Source organism: Arvicola amphibius, chromosome 6, assembly GCF_903992535.2.
Source record: "Arvicola amphibius chromosome 6, mArvAmp1.2, whole genome shotgun sequence".
Classification (NCBI taxonomy): domain Eukaryota; kingdom Metazoa; phylum Chordata; class Mammalia; order Rodentia; family Cricetidae; genus Arvicola; species Arvicola amphibius.
This window is the reverse complement of record NC_052052.2, coordinates 34,722,718-34,743,307: the sequence shown is the minus strand read 5'-3', so window position 1 is coordinate 34,743,307 and position 20,590 is coordinate 34,722,718. Positions and strand designations below refer to the sequence as shown.

Here is a 20,590-nt window from a genome sequence, read left to right as displayed (position 1 = left end):
AGTCTTCTGCCCTTACCCACTTGATCATACACTGTCCGCAAAATGTACAATCTGGCCAAAACTACCTGTATTGCTAAACACTACTACAGAAACCATAGATGTATTATTCATGGCCATCTCCTAATACCCTTCATTATCTGCAACTAATCTGCCAGTTCCAAACTCTCCTTTACTAAACAACCTCACAAAGAAAATGTCATGCATGAACTCCCTCAACTAGCCTACTTCTGAGTTCAACCTTTTCTTCTTCACCTCAGAATACACAGCCTTATCTGAAGCTAACTTCCCATACTCTAAATTTCTTCCTTTTCTAGGGAGGCTTTTTTCTCAGATGCTCTAGTTTTCATATACTTAGTCTATATCTGATTTTTTAAAGATTTATTTATTATGTATACAATGTTTCTCCTGCATGTACACCTCTATGCCAGAAGAGGACACCAGACCTTATTACAGATGGTTATGAGCCATCCTGTCCTTGCTGGGAATTGAACTCAGGACCCCAGGAAGAACAGCCAGCGTTCTTAACCTCTGAGCCATCTCTCCAGCCCTTGTTTTGTTTTTTTTGGACAGGGTTTTTTTAGCAGCCCTGGCTGTCCTGGAACTAGCTCTTGTAGACTAGTCTGGCCTCGAGCTCATAGAAATTCTCCTGAGTACTGGGATTAAAGGTGTGCGCCACCACTGCCCAACTCAAAATACTAATTTTCAATCTCAACCTATAACAACTGACTTGCCTAGTATAACCCTGCTTAGGAAACTGTAGGGCCAGTATTCAAGCCCAGATGACTTCAAAATTCCAATCTTCTAAATCACTGTACTGCTTCTTTCTACTGCCTCTCTCACCACCTAAACATTAAATCAGGTCTCCACCAACATTCCATTTCCCTCTTCCCAAGATGGGTCACCTCTACTATCTCTGCTCAGGCCTCACTTATACCATCAGCAGTGCACAGGAGTGTAGGCCATCGAGGTCCTCCTTGCTACATTTCACATGCACTTTTCCAGTCCTCATCTTACACTTATTCCTTCCTAAGCCAAGTGTGGTGCGCACATTTAACCCTAACACACGGGAGATTGAGCTGGAGGTGGATCTCTGAATTTGAGGCCAGTTTTGTCTATGTAGTGAATTCCATGATAATCCTGTTTTAAAAAAAGAAAAGAAAAACAAACAAAAAACCACTTTTTTTTTTTTTTTTTTTTTTTTTTTAAAAATACTCCCAATATCACAATCAGTTTCTCAGAACTCTCCCACTTGATCACCCTTCCTGGACAATCCCATCTACTCCTGTAGCTTCAATGGCTATTGATGCTAATACCACCCCCCTCCCTTGGCTTGAGACATTAGCTCTATCTTTTTCTTGAACATTCAGATCCACTTATTTGGTTTACTTCTAGGTATCACCCTTCCAACTCCTTTCCAGCCTGGTTACATCACCGCTGCACTACTTGATCCTCCCCTCTTAAAGACATCACAACTGGCTCAGTTGTGCAAAGAAACCAAAATTCTGTCTCCGTATATTTAGCCACTAGGCCCTACTTTTACATATTCCAAGTTCATTTATTTATATCTGTATCCTTAATTCAGGTTTTTACTACTCCTCGCTTGACTTAATTTCAGCAGTCCTTCCTTCATAGAATCTATTGTTTGCACTACACAAGTATTCTTTTAAACATGTAGTTTGACTCTTTTATTCATTCAAGTACAGGCTAAGCACGGTGGTACTCAGAAAGTGGAGGCAAGAAGATCTGGAGTTTAAAGCCAGAATTGTCAAAATATTTAGTTTGGGAAAATGTCACACACACACACACACACACACACAGCCTTCCTGTACATACAACCTAAGCTGCCCTCAAAATCACAACCCTCCTGCCTCAGTCTCCCGCATGGAATTACTGGCATGCACCACCATACCTCCTAATTTTATAGAACTGTTTAGTCCATGTTCACTCCTGCTTGCCCTTCATGCTCTACACGCCTTGTCTTCAGGTTAGAGCCTGAGCTCAGTCTTCAAGCCTCTGAATGGGTTTTTTTTTTTCCTTTTGCCACAATTTCTTCTCCCTGTTGCTTTAAAACAATCAGGAGGCAGAGACTGACAGATCTCCGAGTTCAAGGACAGCCAGGGCTACACAGAGAAATGCTGTCTTGAAAAACAAAAACAAAAGTCTGAATTTGGGAGGCCAGATTGTTCAGTATGCATCCTTTTACATATCCATTGTACTCTTGCTTCCTTGATCCCTGTTAATTTTTTCAGCTATATGGACAAGAATACTATGTGCTCCTTGTATCTGAGGGAGGGAAAAAATGCTAGTTAAAATATAATTGGATGAGCTGGGCAGCAGTGGTGCATGACTTTAATCCTAGCACTTAGGGGGTAAGGGCAAGTGTATCTTAGTGAGTTTGAGGCCAGCCCAGTCTACAGAGCTAGTTCCAGGATAGCCAGGACTGACTACACAGAGAAACCCTGTGTCAGGAAAAGAAAAAAAAAAATTAGTTGGATGAATAAATCAATAGCAGCTTACACAATCTAATAAGAACTTGGTTCCTAGGAGTTATTTAAGATTCCCAAGTAAGGTACCATACCTTTTTAGATTCTTCATATTAGTTTTGTGGAAAATGGTTTATTTGTTGTCTAGTGTACCAAACCCAAGGACTCAGGCACATTAGGCACATGCTCTACCACTGACCTAGTCTGCATCCAGTCTACATTTTCCCTGCCATTCCCACCTACAATATACTGGGTTGGGCCATCATTACTTCTTAGTGCACTTCATGACCGGTGAGATCAAGCTCTCTACAGCTTAGCTTTCAAGACTTCACAATGCTGGCCCCAGTACATGACTCTGGAGTTGTGTCCTGAGACCCTTTCTACTCAGGAGCTGATATCTCCTAGATAAGACCCAATTATCCAAAATTCCCTCTCTTCAAGGCCATGCAGCTTTAGGAAACTATTTAGAACCTATATCTGGATACCTGTGCAGCTCTCTGAGTCTACAGTATAACTACTATCACAACCACATCCTATCCTATTTTGAGATTCCCCGATGACTCTAGAGTACGAAGTCCCTACTGCAGATAGCAATCTGCTAGTTACCTGAGGAAAAGGAGAAAATAGATGAGCAATTGATACAAATTTCAAAAATATACGATCCATAGTCAGGAATGGTGGTGCACATCCATGACCCCAACCCTGGAGAAACAGTGGCAGGAAGTCTAAGGTCTGAAGCCTTATCTCAAAACTAAAAATCTGATAATCTGATCCAAAACTCAAGACTTGGTAGTAATCAATAGAAAATACAAAGCTTTCACTGAATATTCTGCATAAATTTCCCACATCTGTAACTTAATCTCTTTTGCCATAGGCCTGGGCTCTAATATCTTCCGCCTGCTAGACAGCCTGCGGGCTCTGTCAGGCCAGGCTGGATGCCGCCTCCGTGCCCTGCATCTCAGTGACCTGTTCTCACCGCTGCCCATTCTGGAGTTGACGCGTGCCATTGTACGAGCTCTTCCCCTGCTGCGGGTCCTGTCTATTCGTGTTGACCACCCAAGCCAGAGGGACAATCCTGCTGTACCAGAGAATGCTGGGCCCCCTAGCCACATAGTTGGGGATGAGGAAATACCAGGTAAAGCAGTGTGTATGCACATACACATATCTTCGGGGATATGTACAGTTGGGTTTGGTTGGGTAGAGAAAGGGAACTTCAACTGTAGATCCATTCAACCTTGCTGTCATTGTCATGTTCATCCTTTATAAGCTGCCATTCTTTAAAATAACCTCGGTTAGACCGATCTGGGGACTGCTGTGAGCATGGCAGGACAGCTGTCTTCAGAAAGGGATCTAACTAGATCCAGTGGCCCTGCTTTACAGTCCTATCTCTGTTATGTCCCTTCTGGCAGCACTATGCATTTGCTCTGTATGTGTGTGTTTGTGTGCACATGCATGTGTGTGTGCACGTGTACATATGTATGTAGAGGCCACAGGTTGACAGTGGGTATCTTCCTCTATCCCTCCTCAACCTCTTAAGAATTTTGTTGTTACTTTGTGGATGCGTGCATGCATGTATCATTGGGGAAATCGGGACAGCGTGTGTGTGTGTGTGTGTGTGTGTGTGTGTGTGTGTGTGTGTGTGTTTGCGTGTATCACTAGAAATCACAACCAAAAAAAAAAAATTTAAAAAGCCAAATGGTGCTAGCACACGCCTTTAATCCCAACACTGGAGAGGCACAGGCAGGTGGATCTCTGTGAGTTCGAGACCAGCCTGGTCCACATAGTGAGTTCTAGAACAGCTAGTCTTCACCTCTCCAGTGCTGGAATTTGGGGTGTGGCCACCACAGGTCTATCATTTATATAGTTTCTGGTGATTCAAACCCAGGTTTTCACACACAGCCAATACTTAACCCCTGAGTCATCTACCCCTGCATACTTTTATTTGCTCAAGTACAAAGACAAGATTTCATATTTAATGGTCCACTTCTAGAACTTAGCATAAAGTCTGACATATAGTAGGCAGATAAGTAGATAAACAAACCATTTCCTAATGAGTCTACTGTATGTAGAGGAAGAGGGCCAGTGAGGTGACTCAGCATGGAAAATCACTTGCTATCAGACTTGAAACTCCAGTGTGATCTCCGGAACCCACATGGTAGAATTAACTACTGCAAGTCTTTTCCTGACCCCCAACTAGTGGTACACACATAAAATACATATTTTTGTTTATTTTGAGACAGAGTTTCTCTGTGTAGCCCTGGGTGTCCTGAAACTTGCTCTGTAGACCAGGCCTTAGACACAGAGACCCACCTGCTTCTGCCTCCCAAGTACTGAATTAAAGGCACGCACCACCACCACTACCAGTCTACATAGTATTTTTAAGTGAAGTCCAGATGGCTAATTGGAATTTCCTCTTCCTATCATACAGAGAACTGCCTAGAGCAATTGGAGATGGGATTTCCAAGAGGGGCTCAGCCAGCCCCACTGCTATGCTCTGTTCTCAAGGCCTCAGGTTCCCTACAGCAGCTGTCACTGGACAGTGCCACCTTTGCCTCTCCCCAGGATTTTGGGCTTGTGTTGCAAACACTCAAAGGTAGGAATGGTAAAGGAGGGTAGGTAGGGACCTACCATTGTTCCCTAGGAAAACTAAGCCCCACTGCCCCTGGCTTTTGCCTCCTATCCAGAATACAACCTATCTCTGAAGAGGCTGAGCTTCCATGATATGAATCTTGCAGACTGTCAGAATGAGGTGCTCTTTTTGCTACAGAATCTGACCCTTCAAGGTAAGATCCGAATCTAGGACCTGGCATCCCTGTGACCTCACTATAGCTCTGTCGCTTTCTCTGTGTGCAAACCACTGTTCTTCCCTAGTGGTTATATCTTTCTTGATGATAAGTATATAGAGCCTGTATGACCTTCCTTTTTGTTTGTTTTGTTTTGTAAGGGACTGGCAGAAATGGTGGTAGCACGCTGGGTGCGTTCAATTTTAAAAAAATAAAATAAGATAGTGGGGAGAGGATGGGGCAGTGGTGGTGCACACCTTTAATCCCAGCAGTTGGGAGGCAGAGGCAAGATCTCTGTGGGTTTGAGGCCAGCATGGTCTAAAGAGTGAGTTCCAGGACAGCCAAAGCTACACAGAGAAACTCTGTCTCAAAAACCAAAACAACAAAGAATTGGTGGGGAGAAATGTGCTACTGTGGCACATTCCCTTCAGGTACTCACCTCTGACTGATCCCCATCCCTGCAAAGGGATCAGTAGCTACAGAGAGGGAGGAAGTACTTTAAAAAATTGCCCATGCAGAGATGTTCCTCCAAGCAGATAGGCTCAGTATCTTATTTGATTGAGTTCCAACATTACTTGGGACTTTACAGATTATTCTTCTTTTCAGGTAGGTATAAAAATGTTCACACACCTTGCTAGAACCACATGGGGTAGGAGGGTCAGCACCAACTCTACTTCTCATCCAAATATTGTACTTTCTCTTGACAGAGATTACCTTCTCCTTCTGCCGTCTGTTTGAAAAGCGCCCAGCCCAATTTCTTCCTGAGATGGTTGCTGCTATGAAGGGCAACTCTACACTGAAGGGCCTTCGACTCCCAGGGAACCGCTTGGGTGGGAACCAGACCCTGGAGAGGGAGGGAGGGAGGAACCAGCCTTTGACCATAGACTTTAGGGTAAAGGTATTGACTACTCCACTGAGAAGGATGTGATTGCAATGTAGATATTTGAGAACTAGGTCTTCAGTACTGCTGGGACTAGGGTTTTCCCAAGATGGAGCTGGGATAGAATACCCTTGTTTCTCTCCTGGGTGGAGGTAATAAGTATACCCTTCCCTCTCTCCAGGAAATGCTGGCTTGTTGGCCCTAGCAGATGTTTTCTCAGAGGATTCTTCCTCTTCTCTCTGTCAGCTGGATATCAGGTATGCTAGGGATTGGGGAGAAAAGATGGGAGGAAGGGATATAGACAAAAGCCTAATTGCTTCCTGGTATCTAATCCTTCTCACCCCTACCAGCTCCAACTGCATCAAGCCAGATGGGCTTCTGGAGTTTGCCAAGCGACTGGAGCGCTGGGGCCGTGGGGCCTTTGGTCACCTACGCCTCTTCCAGAACTGGCTGGACCAGGATGCAGTCACAGCAAGGGAAGCAATCCGGCGGCTACGAGCTACCTGCCATGTGGTTAGCGACTCGTGGGACTCATCCCAGGCCTTTGCAGATTATGTCAGCACTATGTGATGGGGCCCATACCTCACAGGCCCATCCTCAGTACCGTCAGCTTGCAGGGGCTGAGGATGGGCTGCCCAGAATCCCCAACCACTGATTCTGTCATTCTCCTTCTGCCACTGTCTAGTTTTTTGTTCGTTTGTTTGATTTTGTTTTTTCCCCATCTTCCCTTGCACTGAGGTCCTGGAGGCCCTGATGAGGTCCAGCAAAGGCATTCTCAAAGCTGAGTTCAGAGGCTTTGGGCCACTTACTCAGTACCCTGGGAACCGCAGGCCAGGTTATAGGTCATTATCTTCACTGAGGAAAGCCTCTTTCTCCTGCCCTAGGGCTACCTGCCTCCTTCCTCAAGCAGGCACCCAGGCTTTAGAGAAGCATAGGAATGCCCACCACCGGGCCTCTTCCCTTCTGGGCTTACCAGTCTGTTCCCAGGCCTCAGTCCCTTTCATGCCTTTATTCCTTTCTTTTTTTTTTTTTTTTAAACCAAAAAAGTTTTTCTTATAAAATAAATTTTGGGCAAACATCATGCAGCCCTTCTTCATTATTTTCTCCCAGAGAACAAAACTGAACAGCCTCATGAGACAGAGAACCCCCTTTCCCAGTATCCTTTCTCTAGCCACTACTCCAGACCAGCTGGTTATCAATGGAGACCCCGCTGCTCCTCATGAGAACGCTGGTGGAAGACGAAGGTGACGACTGTAGATGAAGCATCCCAGGCAGCCTGGAGTACCTCATCCTGGAGCCCCCGTTTATCTGTGCTATGGTTCCACTGAGCCAGATCTGAAGTGCAGTCAGAACCATCAGGGGGTGGCCAGACCTGGCGGCTGTTTACACAGCGGCGGCAATGCAGCCTGGGGTCAGAGGACAGAGTTGTGGTCACTACAGATCTTATTTCTGTGCTGCTCAGGTAGCTCAGAGATAATGACAAGGGCACTCGCCTACCTGTCATGTGTGTCACTGAGGCTGGCTTCATCCAGGGTGAACAGCTCTTTCAGCTCACCAAGTGAGAAATGTCTCTCCACATCCTGCTCCTCATCAACCACACAGCTGCTCAGTGCCTTCTTGTGGCTCTGCCGCTGAAAGATCTTCTCCTCTATGGTTCCAGTCTAGAAGTAGGGATGAAATGCAGGGCTCAGTCACCCTGTAGATGCCCAGGGAGCAGGAAAACCAGGGGTGAAAGACATCTTGAAAAGGAGCAATAAACGCAAAGTACAAATCCTGAGCTAATATCTGTCTCAGCTGAGATTCATTTCCCTAGTTTTTAGAGTCAAGAATTGTGCTGTTTTGCCCATTTTCTGAACCAGTGGAGGGTGCTTGGAGGGTGCTGGGGATGGGGCTAAATTCATTTAGGGTAAAAACAGGTTATCTGTAGCAAAGCTCCCTCACACCAGGCCCAACTCTCTTATTCAATATCATGAGTATTTTTTTTTTCTTTTTTTCCTTTTTTTTTTTTTTTTTTTTTTTTTTTTGGTTTTTCGAGACAGGGTTTCTCTGCAGCTGTTTTGGTCATGAGTATTTTTTAACGTCATCTACTAGTAATAGGATGCAAGGAGGAATGAAGTATGATCCATCCTTTAGGTCACTGACCACTTCGATAGACAAACTTACAAACAAATTTGTACAATGACAGAAGTCTGTACATCATACTCAGGGTCCTGTAGAAGGAATGGTAGGAGTTCAGAAAATATTGAAAGTAGATTATATTTGAGCTAACTCAAAAAAAAAAAAAAAAAAAGAGCCGGGCGATGGTGGCGCACGCCTTTAATCCCAGCACTCGGGAGGCAGAGGCAGGCAGATCTGTGAGTTCGAGACCAGCCTGGTCTACAAGAGCTAGCTCCAGGACAGGCTCTAAAGCTGCAGAGAAACCCTGTCTCGAAAAACCAAAAAAAAAAAAAAGATTATAAACCAAGAGAGAAAGCTGAGCATAATGGGGTTTGAAAAACAAAGAGCTTCAATTAGTTGTTCAGGAGGCTGAGGCTGGAAGATTTCTTAGAAACAGGGTAAAGAATGTCAGTATAAGAAAGTTAGAAAGCCAGGCAGTGGTGGTGCATGCCTCTAATGCCAACACTTGACAGGCAGAGGCAGTTGGATCTCTTGAGTTTGAGGCCAGCATGTTCTACGACAGTCAGGACTACACAGAGAAACTGTTTCAATCCCCCAACCCACCCCCCAAAAAAAGCTAGAAAAAAAGGATGGAAAAGTAATAAGATGATCTCTATTAAAGCTTTGAAAACAAATGACTCACAACATACTAGAGCCTTAAGAATAATTAGATGAGGGACTAAGATCATTAGAGATGAAGTCAAGCATGGTACTCACAGGATAGATACTAGATTTGGGAAGGAAATGAAGACAGCTTGTATATGAAATCATCAGTAAGCTACAGATACAGACAACGGTCTGCGTGATCTGTTGTGGATAAGTAACATTTACCACTTCTTAGCCCTTTGGTACACGGAGCATGAGATGATCTTAAAGTAAATGACACGTTATAAAAGCAAACAGTGCCCTATGAAAAGTATCTTGAGTAAGCATCTCAAGAGCACAGCAGGAAAAGTATCTGGAGGAGAGCAAAGAGGAGGGATGAGGGAGAACAGAACAAAGGACTCAGGGTTAAATATATAGTGAGGTTGGATAGAGGCAGAAGGGCTAAAAAGAGACAGTGAGAAATAGTCAAGATTGATTCGTGACCCACCCCGACTCTGATCAACATCACCATCCTTACAGATAGCAGTCGGTAAATATAGCAGGTCTTCTTTTGACCATCACGCCAGACTCGGGCCATAGCTTGTTCATCATTGGCTGGGTTCCAGTCAGGATCAAACATGACCAGACGGTTAGCACCAATGAGATTAAGACCACAGCCCCCAGCTTTGCTGCTCAGCATGAAGACAAAATCAGGACTCTGGGAAGAAAAGAAGGAGGGGGTGGAGTGCACACACTTCTCAGCTCAAATACATATCTCTTGTCATTTTTTTAAAAAATATTTATTTATTATGTATACAATATTCTATGTGTATGCCTGCAGGCCAGAAGAGAGCACCAGAGCTCATTACAGATGGTTGTGAGCCACCATGTGGTTGCCGGGAATTGAACTCAGGACCTTTGAAAGAGTAGGCAATGCTCTTAACCACTGAGCCATCTCTCCAGCCCTCCTGTCATTCTTGTATACTCACACAGAGGACAAGTCGGTTTGCCTACCATTCAGTTTCCCAACCTACAAAGTCAGATTCTAAGTCAGTCAGCTTCATATTATCACACCCACCAGAACACAAAAACAAAGAAATACAGCTCCTTACAGCTTTTCAATACTTAATTCCTATGCATTGGTGTACTTACCGATGGACTATTGAAGCGCTCCACAACCTTGGCTCGCTTCTTAATGGACATTGTGCCATCCAGGCGAACATACAGGTACCTGGAGGGATATCCAAAGATCAAACACCCAAGAAGGATGAATTCCTTAACGCTATGGCTACCAATAAGACTAGATTAACCACCTTGAGGCTGCCTGTGCATTGTCTGAGGTCTCCCAATGAGAAGGACAGAGATGTAAGGGCAGGAATTAAGATCTGTGGAGTACTCGAGGGACCAGGGTATAAGCCTGTGCAGAGATGGAATTAGTGCCATCACAACCATTAGGGAAGAGAACTCAGGAAAGTCATTCATATAGCCACATCTTGATAAACATCCAATAACCAGAAAAACCTAGTCCTCCTAGAGTACCAGTGAGGGAGATAGATCCCTTTGCCAGCCTGGTTAGATTCTTCCATACCTTCGAGCTCGGCACAGCTTTTCAAAGAGATCCAACGTCTGAGTATAATTAGACACCAGCACAACTTTGTCACTGCTGCGGCTTCGCGTCATGGCCAGAATATAATCAAGGACCAGCATCTTACCTGGGAAGAGTGACTACTATTAGTCCTCACAGTTGGTCTTCCCAGTGGCCCAGGATTGCTACACTTGATATCCTGCTTTCAGACAGGATAGCTTCAGCAGAGAGACGATTTCCCACCCTTCTATCGTGCCTCCAAGGAGGCCATCTACTGATGGGTAGGACTTACCTGACAGCTGTGGCTCCACAGCTTTAGAGGTATAACCAGGTGGGAAGATATCCAAAGCACCCTCAAAGCCATCCTCCTCTGTCACACACTTGTCATAGATTAAAGCTGGATCTGGGGGAAAAATGCCAGTGACTTTGCTTTTCTAAAGCTTCCACTTCAGTGCTCACCCTTTGGATATCTGGCACCTAAGGAAAGGCCTCACTTACAACTAGACTGTCTTGGGGGTCACCCTCCCAAGTTCCCATGGGGTGTAGCCAGCACCATCTGGAAGCCTAGATGGACAGTATCACACACTACTATGTTCTCCTAAAAGGAGAGAATCAACATGAGAGGCATTGTTTATTTCTCCTCCTGCCTAATGTTGTACAAGAGGACATGTACATACAGGCATTCACATACACAGCACAGTGCATCTCAAGCACCAAGATGTAGTTTCTAAAATAAAGGCATAGTGCACGGAGAAGAGTCCACAAGCAGGAGTCATGTCTTATGGAGAGTTTTTAAGACTACATGTGGCCTCCATGAGGTCTCTAGTGAAGGTCACCAGCCTATCCACAGAAAATACCTCTCCCTTGCTCACCCACACAGAAGATACTGGGCTTGGGCACACTCACGGTTACAAAGCTTCTTCAGAGAGGTGATAGAAGACAGGGAAGACACACTCATCTTGCCTTCACGCAATTCTTCTTCGGGTTTGGCCTGTTTCAGAAATCTCTTATATAACTCAGTTTGAAGGGGTGTCAGCCTGAAAATGAAGAGGCAGGTGGCTAACCAGAAAAAGCTGGACCCCACACACTGCTACCCTAAGAACAGCTTGAGATTCAGCCATGCTTCAGAAGCTAAGCTTTTACCCACTCACTGCACGCCTTTGAGTTGATTTCAGTACCTACAACAAACCACCTGCTCAATCTTCACTGGCAGATATTTAGAGAGGATATCTGATGTTCTCCGTATCAGGCACCTAGGGAAAATGAGAAAAAGCAACAGTCCTAAACTGTAAGTCTTTATTGGGAGGATTCTATCTACATTTGCAGATAACAGCTGTCATATGACTCCCAGAGTTCTTAAGCTCTCATCATTGAACTCGCATCTCCTGGGTAGACCAGGATGAGTAGAGGGGCATCTTCTGAGTAGCTACCTAGTCAGACATGATAGCAGATGCCTGAATCCCAGCATCTGGGGGGTAGCCTAGGATACATGAGATACTATCTCAAAAGACGAGGAGAAAAAAAAAAACTCAGCAGCTTCATGGGACACAATAAATCTGCCATCTAAAATTGGTAGGAAGAGGTAGCCATGCAGTTGGGAAGAGCAGGACATTCATAATGTAAATCACCAAGGGCACATACCAACAACAGGAATCCAGAATGTGCTTGCCCCTGGTTCATTTGAAACCCACAAAAAGAAATAGGCCCTCTTGGCCTGGGAGCCCCAAAACTAGAGTCTGCACATAGAAAGCCAGATGCTTTATGCTAAACCAACTGTCTGAAGTGCTAGCAAGGATATGTCTTGTTCAGGAGGCTAACTGTACCAACAGAAGTGCTTCTTCACCAGACTGATAAGAACAAAACCAGGCCAAAGGGCTCCTCAGAAATGGAACTTACCCTGTAAGACTTTGTTATTTATTCAGTGACAATTCATGGCACAGGTCCCACTCCTTCTCCCAAATACCAGTTCTTAAAGGCTCCAGACAGCCAAGCCCACAGGTCGGGGCAGTTCCCAAATAGCTTAGAAGATCTCAAATGATTTGGCTGACCAGAGTTGAGACTATTACCTGTTCACGATGCTGATGAGCTCCCGCAGACGTTCCTCCCCTAGCTGTCTGTCTGCCTCACTGGCAGCTGCATCTCGACTCTTCAAAATTGGCAACTCAAAACGCTTCTTAAACTCCTGGGCAGTTCCTAACCTCAGGAGAGAATTAAGAATATTAAAGAGTGTAGGGTGGAATGATCTTTCTTGCTGCTAACAATGACAAATCATCTTGTCGCCAATCACCCTCCCTGCTGAGAATAAAGCTGAAAAAATACAAGCAACTTTATTTAATGAATCAGACAGCAAAATAGTTAAGATTTGAGTCCCTATTATAGTTAGATAAAAATACCCTGATTAAAAAAACCTTATAGGGGGCTGGAGAGATGGCTCAGAGGTTAAGAGCACTGCCTGCTCTTCCAAAGGTCCTGAGTTCAATTCCCAGCAACCACATGGTGGCTCACAACCACCTGTAATGGGGTCTGGTGCCCTCTTCTGGCCTGCAGGCATACACAGAGACAGAATATTGTATACATAATAAATAAATAAATAAATAAATAAATAAATAAATAAATAAATAAATATTTTTTAAAAACCTTATACTAATTGTTAATGAACTAAAATTACAACTATAAGATAAAGATACAGAACTAAAAACTTAAGAAACAAAAACAAAAACGGGGCAGTGGTGATGCACGACTTTAATCCCAGCACTCAGGAGGCAGAGGCAGGAGGATCTCTGTGAGTTCGAGGCCAGCCTGGTCTATAGTATAAGTTCCAGGACAGACTCCAAAGCTATACAGAGAAACTCTGTCTCAAAAAAAAAAAAAAAAAATTGAAACCTTTAAAAACTATGGTAGGGAGCAATCAAGAACACCTATGCACTGCTGTGGGACAATGGTCTTGTACCTTGTAAAGATTTGCCACTTGTACTGGTTTAATAAAATGCTGAATGGCCAGTAGCCAGGCAGGAAGTATAGGTGGAACAACCAGAACAGGAGAATTCTGGGAAGAGGAAAAACTTAGTCTGCAGTCATCAGCCAGACACAGAGGAAGCAAGATGAGAATGCCTCGCTGATAAAGGTACCTAGCCACATAGCTAACACAGACAAGAATTATGAATTAATGTAAGATGTAAAAATTAGTTAATAAGAAAGTCTGAGCTAACAGGCCAACCAGTTTATAATTAATGTAGGCCTCTGTGTGTTTCTTTGGGACTTGAACAGGCTGCAGGACCACACATGCCAGAAACCTGTCAACAAAGCACAGGCACCCACATGCACATACCATATTAACATATAGCACACATAATTTTAATGTACAGGGATATTTTCAGCTCCAGTTAATAGGCACACAATCCCTATATAGCTAACACTGCCTCTGCAGAAGATAAATGGCCCATGTTGGTCTTCCTGAGTTGCTCCACAGTCAAAGCCACCCTACGGTTTTGCCTCCCCACCCCTTTCCCTCTTTTGAGGAAAGGTCTAATATAGCCCAGATTGACTTCAAACTCCCTATGTACAAAAATGGTTCTGAACCCCTGATCCTCCTGCCTCCATCTCCCAGGTGCTGAGATTACAGGTATCAGTTTAGCTATAGCTTGGCTACTCTGACCAGAGAAGCCTTCCAACACGAGTCTCTACTCATCCACACCTACGTGGCAATGTCTCCTGCTCTCCTCACTCTAAGGACAAAGCAGGAAGGCAGGGCTCCTTACCCAAAATGCCTGAATTAACAAAGTGCACCAAGCTGAAATATTCAAGCAAGTCATTTTGGATGGGGGTCCCAGAGATGAGCACCCGCCGGCTGGTATTCAAGCTGTCCAGGGCCTGGTAAGTCTGATTCTCAGAGTTTTTAAGCCTGTGTCCCTGCAAGATAATTAATTACAACTTACAACAATAAATGATAAAATTAAATGATAGCAAAGTCTGTAGGGAGAAAAGAGTCAAACATTACAAGTCCTGAAGTTACAGGAACTAGACAGGCCAGCAGAGGCTTCTTTGCCTAACAAGGCAGGACCAATGCTACACCCAAAAAGCAAGGATTCCCTCTGTTTCCTCCCATTCTTCCATTTTCAAACTTCCAGAACTTTACTGCTCACCAATTTCACAGTCAGCCTGGCCATGCTATAGACCCATGCTTCCAGGGAGTCCTCCCCCTCCCTGCCAGTCCAACCAACCCAGAACTTTCAGAGCCAGGTGCCTCAGTGTCTTGTTTGAGCCATGATGCTGAACATGGAAGGTGGAGACCTCAGCTGTACTCACCCGCAGGCAGTCACCCAGCTTCTATATCCACAGAGCTTCCCCTGAGAGCTCGTCCCTCACCTGTCCTCCCTGCAGTCACCATTCATGTCTCTTGAAGCCATTTATTTTTAAGAAGATAGAAAAGGACTCTTTTCTTAAGAACCAGGCAACTGAGAGAGTCAAATCACCTTCCTTTTTTTTTTCTTTTTTCTTTTTTTTTTTTTTTTTTGTCTATATTAACTACTCTGGCTGTCCTGGAACTTGATTTGTAGATCAGGCTGTCCTCAAACTCACAGAGATCTGCCTGCCTCTGTCTCCCAAGTGCTGGGGTTAAAGGTCTGCACCACCACTGCCTGGCTTTTTTTTTTAAATAATTTATTTTTATTTTATGTGCATTGGTGCTTGCCTGCATGTATATCTGTATGAGGGTATCAAAACTGTAGCTGCAGATAGTTGTGAGCTGCCATGTGGATGCTGGGAATTTAACCCGGGTCCTCTGGAAGGGCAGCCAGTGCTCTTAACTGCTGAGACAGTTCTCCAGTCCCTGAATGCTTTTCAATTTTTTTTTCATTAATGTGTACGTGTGTCTGCATGAGTTCGTTTGGACATGTGTCCAAATGTCTGCAGAAGCCAAAAAGTGCTAGATACTATAGAACTGAAATTATATGTATGGTTAGGAGCCACCTCATGTGGGTGCTGAGAACCAAACCCTTTAACCAAGACCAAATTAACTCTTATAAAGAAAGCATTTAACTGGTATATTGTTTACTGTTTCAAAGGTTAGTTCATTATCATCATGGAGGCACTGGAGCAGTAGCTGAGAGCTACATCCTGGTCTGTAGGCAGAAAGACTGAGCCTGACATGCATGGGCTTTTGAAACTTCAAAGCCCACCCCCAGTGACACACCTCCTCCAACAAGATCACACCTCCTAATCCTTCTAAATCCTTTCAAACAATTCTACTCCCCGGTGACTAAGCATTCAAATATATGAGCCCCGAGGAGGAGGTCACTCCTATACCAAGCCAATCAGCAAGCAGTCTCAGTAGCTGAGCCATCACGTTAGCCCTGACCCTCTCCTCAGCCTTTTGAGTTTCTAGAGTTAAAGGCTTGTGCCACCATCCCTAGGTAACACACTAGACTTTCTTATCTCTGTGCTTCTAATCATTCAAAGATCCCTAACCTAGAATAAAAACCATCCTTACCAGACACTGGGATAAGAGCTTCCCCAATCAACTCACTGAGTCCCCACAACAGACAGACGAGGCAGGTATTTTCCCGATGCAGAAACACAAGCTCACATGGTTAAGTCACTTAAGAGTAAGGTCATACTACTGTTAGGTGGCAGAGCCAGGATCTAAATAAAGGTCTCTATAAAGCCTATCCCCTTAAACACTGCTATGTCTCACTACACAGCGAAATCCCCCAATCTTCAAAGTCCTTCTTTGGTCTAAGATTACTATTTAGAGGGGAAAAATACCAATTGGCCCACAGTACCCAAACCCTCCTCAGAGTAGACCAAGCCAAAACTCAGACATCCACCTGCCTCTGCCTCCCGAGTGCAGCTCTCCTCAACTGCACAACTGTTTCAGTTTCGTCCCTCTCTATGGCAAACGGGTGCCATGGGTTCTCCCACTCACTTGCATTCTCCAGTGTGGCATTCCCCACTGCTAGTAATGTTTAGTGAAGACTCTGACATCCTCATCTACCATCTAGACTACAAGTGTTAAGTACCTCATCACATATGACCAGTCCAACATTTCCTTTTTTAAGGACTCCAACATGAAGGCGGAAAGTCTCATAGGAAATGATGAGAATGGGGGAAGGCACTCGAGCTCCACGCTGGTTCATAAATCCTTCTACAACAGAACGGTGTCAGGACAATCAGCAGATAGATCTTAAAGAAAAATAGTCTGATAGTTGTTTAACATAGCCTCGAAAAAATTGTGCTTTTTTCAATGGCAATTTTCCCACTTGTCCCCACACTGCCATCAACACTGGCCACAAGTGAACACACAAGTAAAAAGCCTGGGTGGAAGAGTATATCCCTGTTTGTTAAAGCTCCATACCCAGTTTTCGGTCTATCTCGTCCTTAGAGCCTCCGTCGATGGCTAGAGGTTGGATCCTCCCGCCAAGCCATTTCCCAACCTCATTGTACCAGTTCTTCACCAAGCTGGAAGGTGACACTACCACCGCTTTCTCAATTTCGGGCTTGCACTCTGGGCTCTGGCGTAAAAGTGTCCACATTAACGTGATGCACTGCAGTGTCTTTCCCAGGCCCATCTCGTCAGCCATGATGCAGCCATGGCTTCCCGGGATTCGACGACTGGTAACACACTCCCATAGGAACTTCACTCCCTGAGGAATAACACCGTTTAGTCCACTTGACACCTGCTTAGCCCCAGCCACATACCCTTCCCCTGACCCTCATTTACCTCTCTCTGATGAGGCCGCAACACCTTACTGAGAATAGGATCAACAACCACGTGGACAGGGAGTTTTTCCCTGAGAAAACATAGCAGGAAAAGAATCAGATTCAGGCAAGGTCAATCCTCAGGAAGTGGTATCTGCAGGCCCAGAAGGTTGATTACACCTCCCCCCACCCCCGGAAGGAATAAACCACAGTGAGGTTCTGCATTAGGAGTCAAAAACATCAGAAAGGTTGACACTCTTGTCCTCACCCCATCACCTGCCCCTCCAAATGAGCATAGCAGAAGGCAATGAGGAACCCCCACAACCTGAACACAACCACAGTCTCCCACAATCTCCTTCCCAACCACTTGCTCTGGATATCGTGCATTTGCCATGACAGCTCTGGCAGCCTATGACAATTCCAAAGGAGGAAAAAAAAATCACAAACACCCTCCCATCCTTCTAGGCATATATACTTATAGTGGACTAGAACTATTCAAAAAATACCAATGTGCATACTTGTCAAGCTTCAGCTGGTCATGGACGCTTAGTGGGGGAGGCTCATACAGAACCAAGGCACCTTCTTCCAGAGGATCATGGAGGGCACGGCGGACACCAGCCCTTTTCAGGCCCAATGCACGAGAGCCCAGAGGACCTAGAAATCAGCAGTCAATCTGTGAGCTAACCTGCTATAATCAGGCACGCCAGCAAGCCAAATTGAAATGCCCATCTTTCATGTACCTTTCTGAATCCCCACGACCTTCTTTCCCGGAACTCCTTCAAACCATTTGTGCATCTATTTGACCATTATCTTGTTAGTTCTCAAGCGTTTTTCCTAATTTATTTCTCCCACTCAACTACAAACTTCAGGAGGGCTTTATCAAGTTCATCTCAAGTCAACTGTAGCAAGGTATAAAACTCAACAGAGGCCTTTCCTATGTGAGAACTTGAAAGCTGGCTGCTTCCCTCCCCATCCACGTTCAGGCACAATGCAATGTCCTACACAAGACAAAGGAAAACTGTGGACATTAGACCTCCCACAGTTAACCTTAGAAAAGAATTAGCACTGAACATGCTTAAACCGAATGAAGGCCAGAGTCATTAGCCACTGCCCCACAAAGATGAAGGACAATTAGTTTTGGCAGTCCCTGCTAAACGTAGTATAGCCTTCACACAAGCCTCCAGAGGGTCATGTCAAACCCATGGACTGGCATCTTTAATTCCCAGGTTAGCATGTAAATCTTTAATCTGTTCAGGCACATTGACACAAATGACAAAAACAAACAAACAAACAAACTGAAAAGATGTGCCAGGCGTGGCAGTGCACAGTTGTAATCCCATCACTTAGGATCCTGAGGCAGGAGAATTGCTGTAACTCTGAGGCCAGCTGACTTACATAACAAAAGCCTGCATCAAAACAGATGCTGGAGGTGTCTAAGCAATTAAGAGTGTGCATTGCTCTTCCAAAGAATCTGGGTGTGACGCCCAGCACCCACTTCAGTCAAGTCATACATACCGATAACTCCATCTTCTGAGATCCAATGCCTCTGACCTTCTCAGGTGGCCAAATGAACACATGTGCGCATACAGACACACACACACACACACACACACACACACACAAACACAGCATATATTCACACAGACACATACATGATATGGGAGGGTTTTCTGTTTGTGTTGATTTCATTGGTTAATAAAGAAACTGCCTTGGCCCGTTTGATAGGCCAGCCCATATGTGGGTGGAGTAGACAGAACAGAATGCTGAGAGGAAGAGGGAAGTTAGTCAATCGCAATGCCTCTCCTCTCTGGGTTAATCGCCATGAAGCCAGCCACCAGGTCATACATGCTGAATCTTTCCCGGTAAGACACCACCTCATGGTGCTCCACACATTACTAAATATGGTTTAAAGCAAGATATGAGAGTTAACCAGTAAGAAGCTAGAGCTAATGGGCCAGGCAGTGTTTAAATGAATACAGTTTGTGGGTTGTTATTTCGGGGCATAAGATAGCTGGTGGCCGGGAGCCGGGCGGGATGAAAAGCAGACCTGCTCGCTTCATCACTACACATACACATGATTAAAAATAAAAAACTATAGGCACAGTAGCACAACACTTAGGAGGCTGAGGCAGGCAGACCTCTATAAACTCAAAGCCTGTTAGCCTAGTCTACAAAGCAAATTCCAGGCCACCCAGGATTACACAGTGAGACCCTGACTCAACCAAAACACAAAATAAACTTTAACAAAAAAACGACCAAATAAGAAAACTAATAATCTCCATTTTACCTTGATAATTTGGAATGGGGACCTTGAAAGGCTTTGACAAAATGCTTCGAATAAATGCTTCCTAAAAAGAAAAAGAAAAACAGGAATTCAGGAGATGTTATAGATCAATAAACAGTCTAACACGTTCTACTTCTGGCATTTTTAATGAACTCATTCACTTTATTTTGTGTATGGGTGTTTTGTTCCTCTTCCTACCACAAAGCTAACCTCCCAACCACAAATAAATTTATTGCTGCATTAGTTCTGCCAACTATTTAATTTTTATAAATCCATATAAGCTTTCTTGAAAATTAAACAGCCCGCCGGGCAGTGGTGGTGCACGCCTTGAATCCCAGCACTTGGGAGGCAGAGGCAGGCTGACTCTGTGAGTTCAAGGCTAGCCTGGTCTACAAGAGCTAGTTCCAGGACAGCTAGGACTGTTACACAGAGAAACTCTGTGTTGAAAAAACAAACAAACAAACAAACAAATTAAACAGCCCAAAGATTAGAAATAATATAGGCAGTAGCCATCAGTAGAATATAAACAGAAAAATGACAAAGATGGCTAATAAGAGCTAAGCCTCTCTTTCATAATGTCACAATTAGGAGGCAAGGCTACAGTCTATGTATGAGGCCAGGCTAGCCTCAAACTTTCAACTCTCCTGCCTCAGCTTCCTGAATACTGAGATTATAGGCATGTACCACCACATTTAGCTTCCTCCTATCATGATTTAGTCCTCACTAAGAGCCCTATGAGGCCTACGAGTTGCTGTTATTCGAGGCAAGCACAAAGATATAAAGCTATAATTCTGACTTAGGAGAATGAGCAAGGACAATACTGAGATTGAAGCCAGCCCAGGTAAAAGCTTGTCCCCAAAAGAAAATTAAGCCAGGTGTGGTAGCTCATACCTGTTACCCAGAATTTGAGAAGCAGAGGCAGGAAGAGTAGAAGCTTGAGATTATCTTTAGCTACACAGTAGGCTTTGAGGCCAGCCTGGGCTACATGAGACCCTGTTTCATAGAGGGGGGAAAGATGCCTAGAGAAAGAGCTCAACAGTTAAGAGTACTTTCTGCTTTTCCAGAACTCAAGTTCAGTTTGGGAAGACTTAACTCCAGCTTCATGAGATCCAACGCCCTTGTCCGGCCCTATCCCTG

The 20,590-nt window shown here is 44.5% G+C and overlaps 2 protein-coding genes across 2 annotated transcripts in view; one reads left to right on the top strand and one right to left on the bottom strand.

The window, feature by feature from the left end:
* The window catches only part of Lrrc41 (leucine rich repeat containing 41), a 24,366-nt gene extending 16,438 nt beyond the window's left edge, over positions 1-7,928 (top strand). Inside the window, exons 5-10 of the mRNA XM_038334939.1 lie at positions 3,358-3,618; positions 4,912-5,076; positions 5,168-5,266; positions 5,974-6,096; positions 6,328-6,403; positions 6,497-7,928. Of these exons, the coding sequence (XP_038190867.1) occupies positions 3,358-3,618; positions 4,912-5,076; positions 5,168-5,266; positions 5,974-6,096; positions 6,328-6,403; positions 6,497-6,716 (944 nt within the window). The 3' untranslated portion in view covers positions 6,717-7,928. The remainder of the gene's footprint in view (positions 1-3,357; positions 3,619-4,911; positions 5,077-5,167; positions 5,267-5,973; positions 6,097-6,327; positions 6,404-6,496) is intronic.
* The window catches only part of Rad54l (RAD54 like), a 24,463-nt gene continuing 11,031 nt past the window's right edge, over positions 7,159-20,590 (bottom strand). Inside the window, exons 5-19 of the mRNA XM_038334940.1 lie at positions 19,457-19,517; positions 17,688-17,823; positions 17,192-17,261; positions 16,826-17,114; positions 16,491-16,615; positions 14,232-14,382; positions 12,540-12,666; positions 11,652-11,726; positions 11,380-11,510; positions 10,766-10,876; positions 10,477-10,600; positions 10,041-10,119; positions 9,427-9,606; positions 7,644-7,807; positions 7,159-7,552 (exon numbers count right to left, since the gene is read on the bottom strand). Of these exons, the coding sequence (XP_038190868.1) occupies positions 7,342-7,552; positions 7,644-7,807; positions 9,427-9,606; positions 10,041-10,119; positions 10,477-10,600; positions 10,766-10,876; positions 11,380-11,510; positions 11,652-11,726; positions 12,540-12,666; positions 14,232-14,382; positions 16,491-16,615; positions 16,826-17,114; positions 17,192-17,261; positions 17,688-17,823; positions 19,457-19,517 (2,034 nt within the window). The 3' untranslated portion in view covers positions 7,159-7,341. The remainder of the gene's footprint in view (positions 7,553-7,643; positions 7,808-9,426; positions 9,607-10,040; positions 10,120-10,476; positions 10,601-10,765; positions 10,877-11,379; positions 11,511-11,651; positions 11,727-12,539; positions 12,667-14,231; positions 14,383-16,490; positions 16,616-16,825; positions 17,115-17,191; positions 17,262-17,687; positions 17,824-19,456; positions 19,518-20,590) is intronic.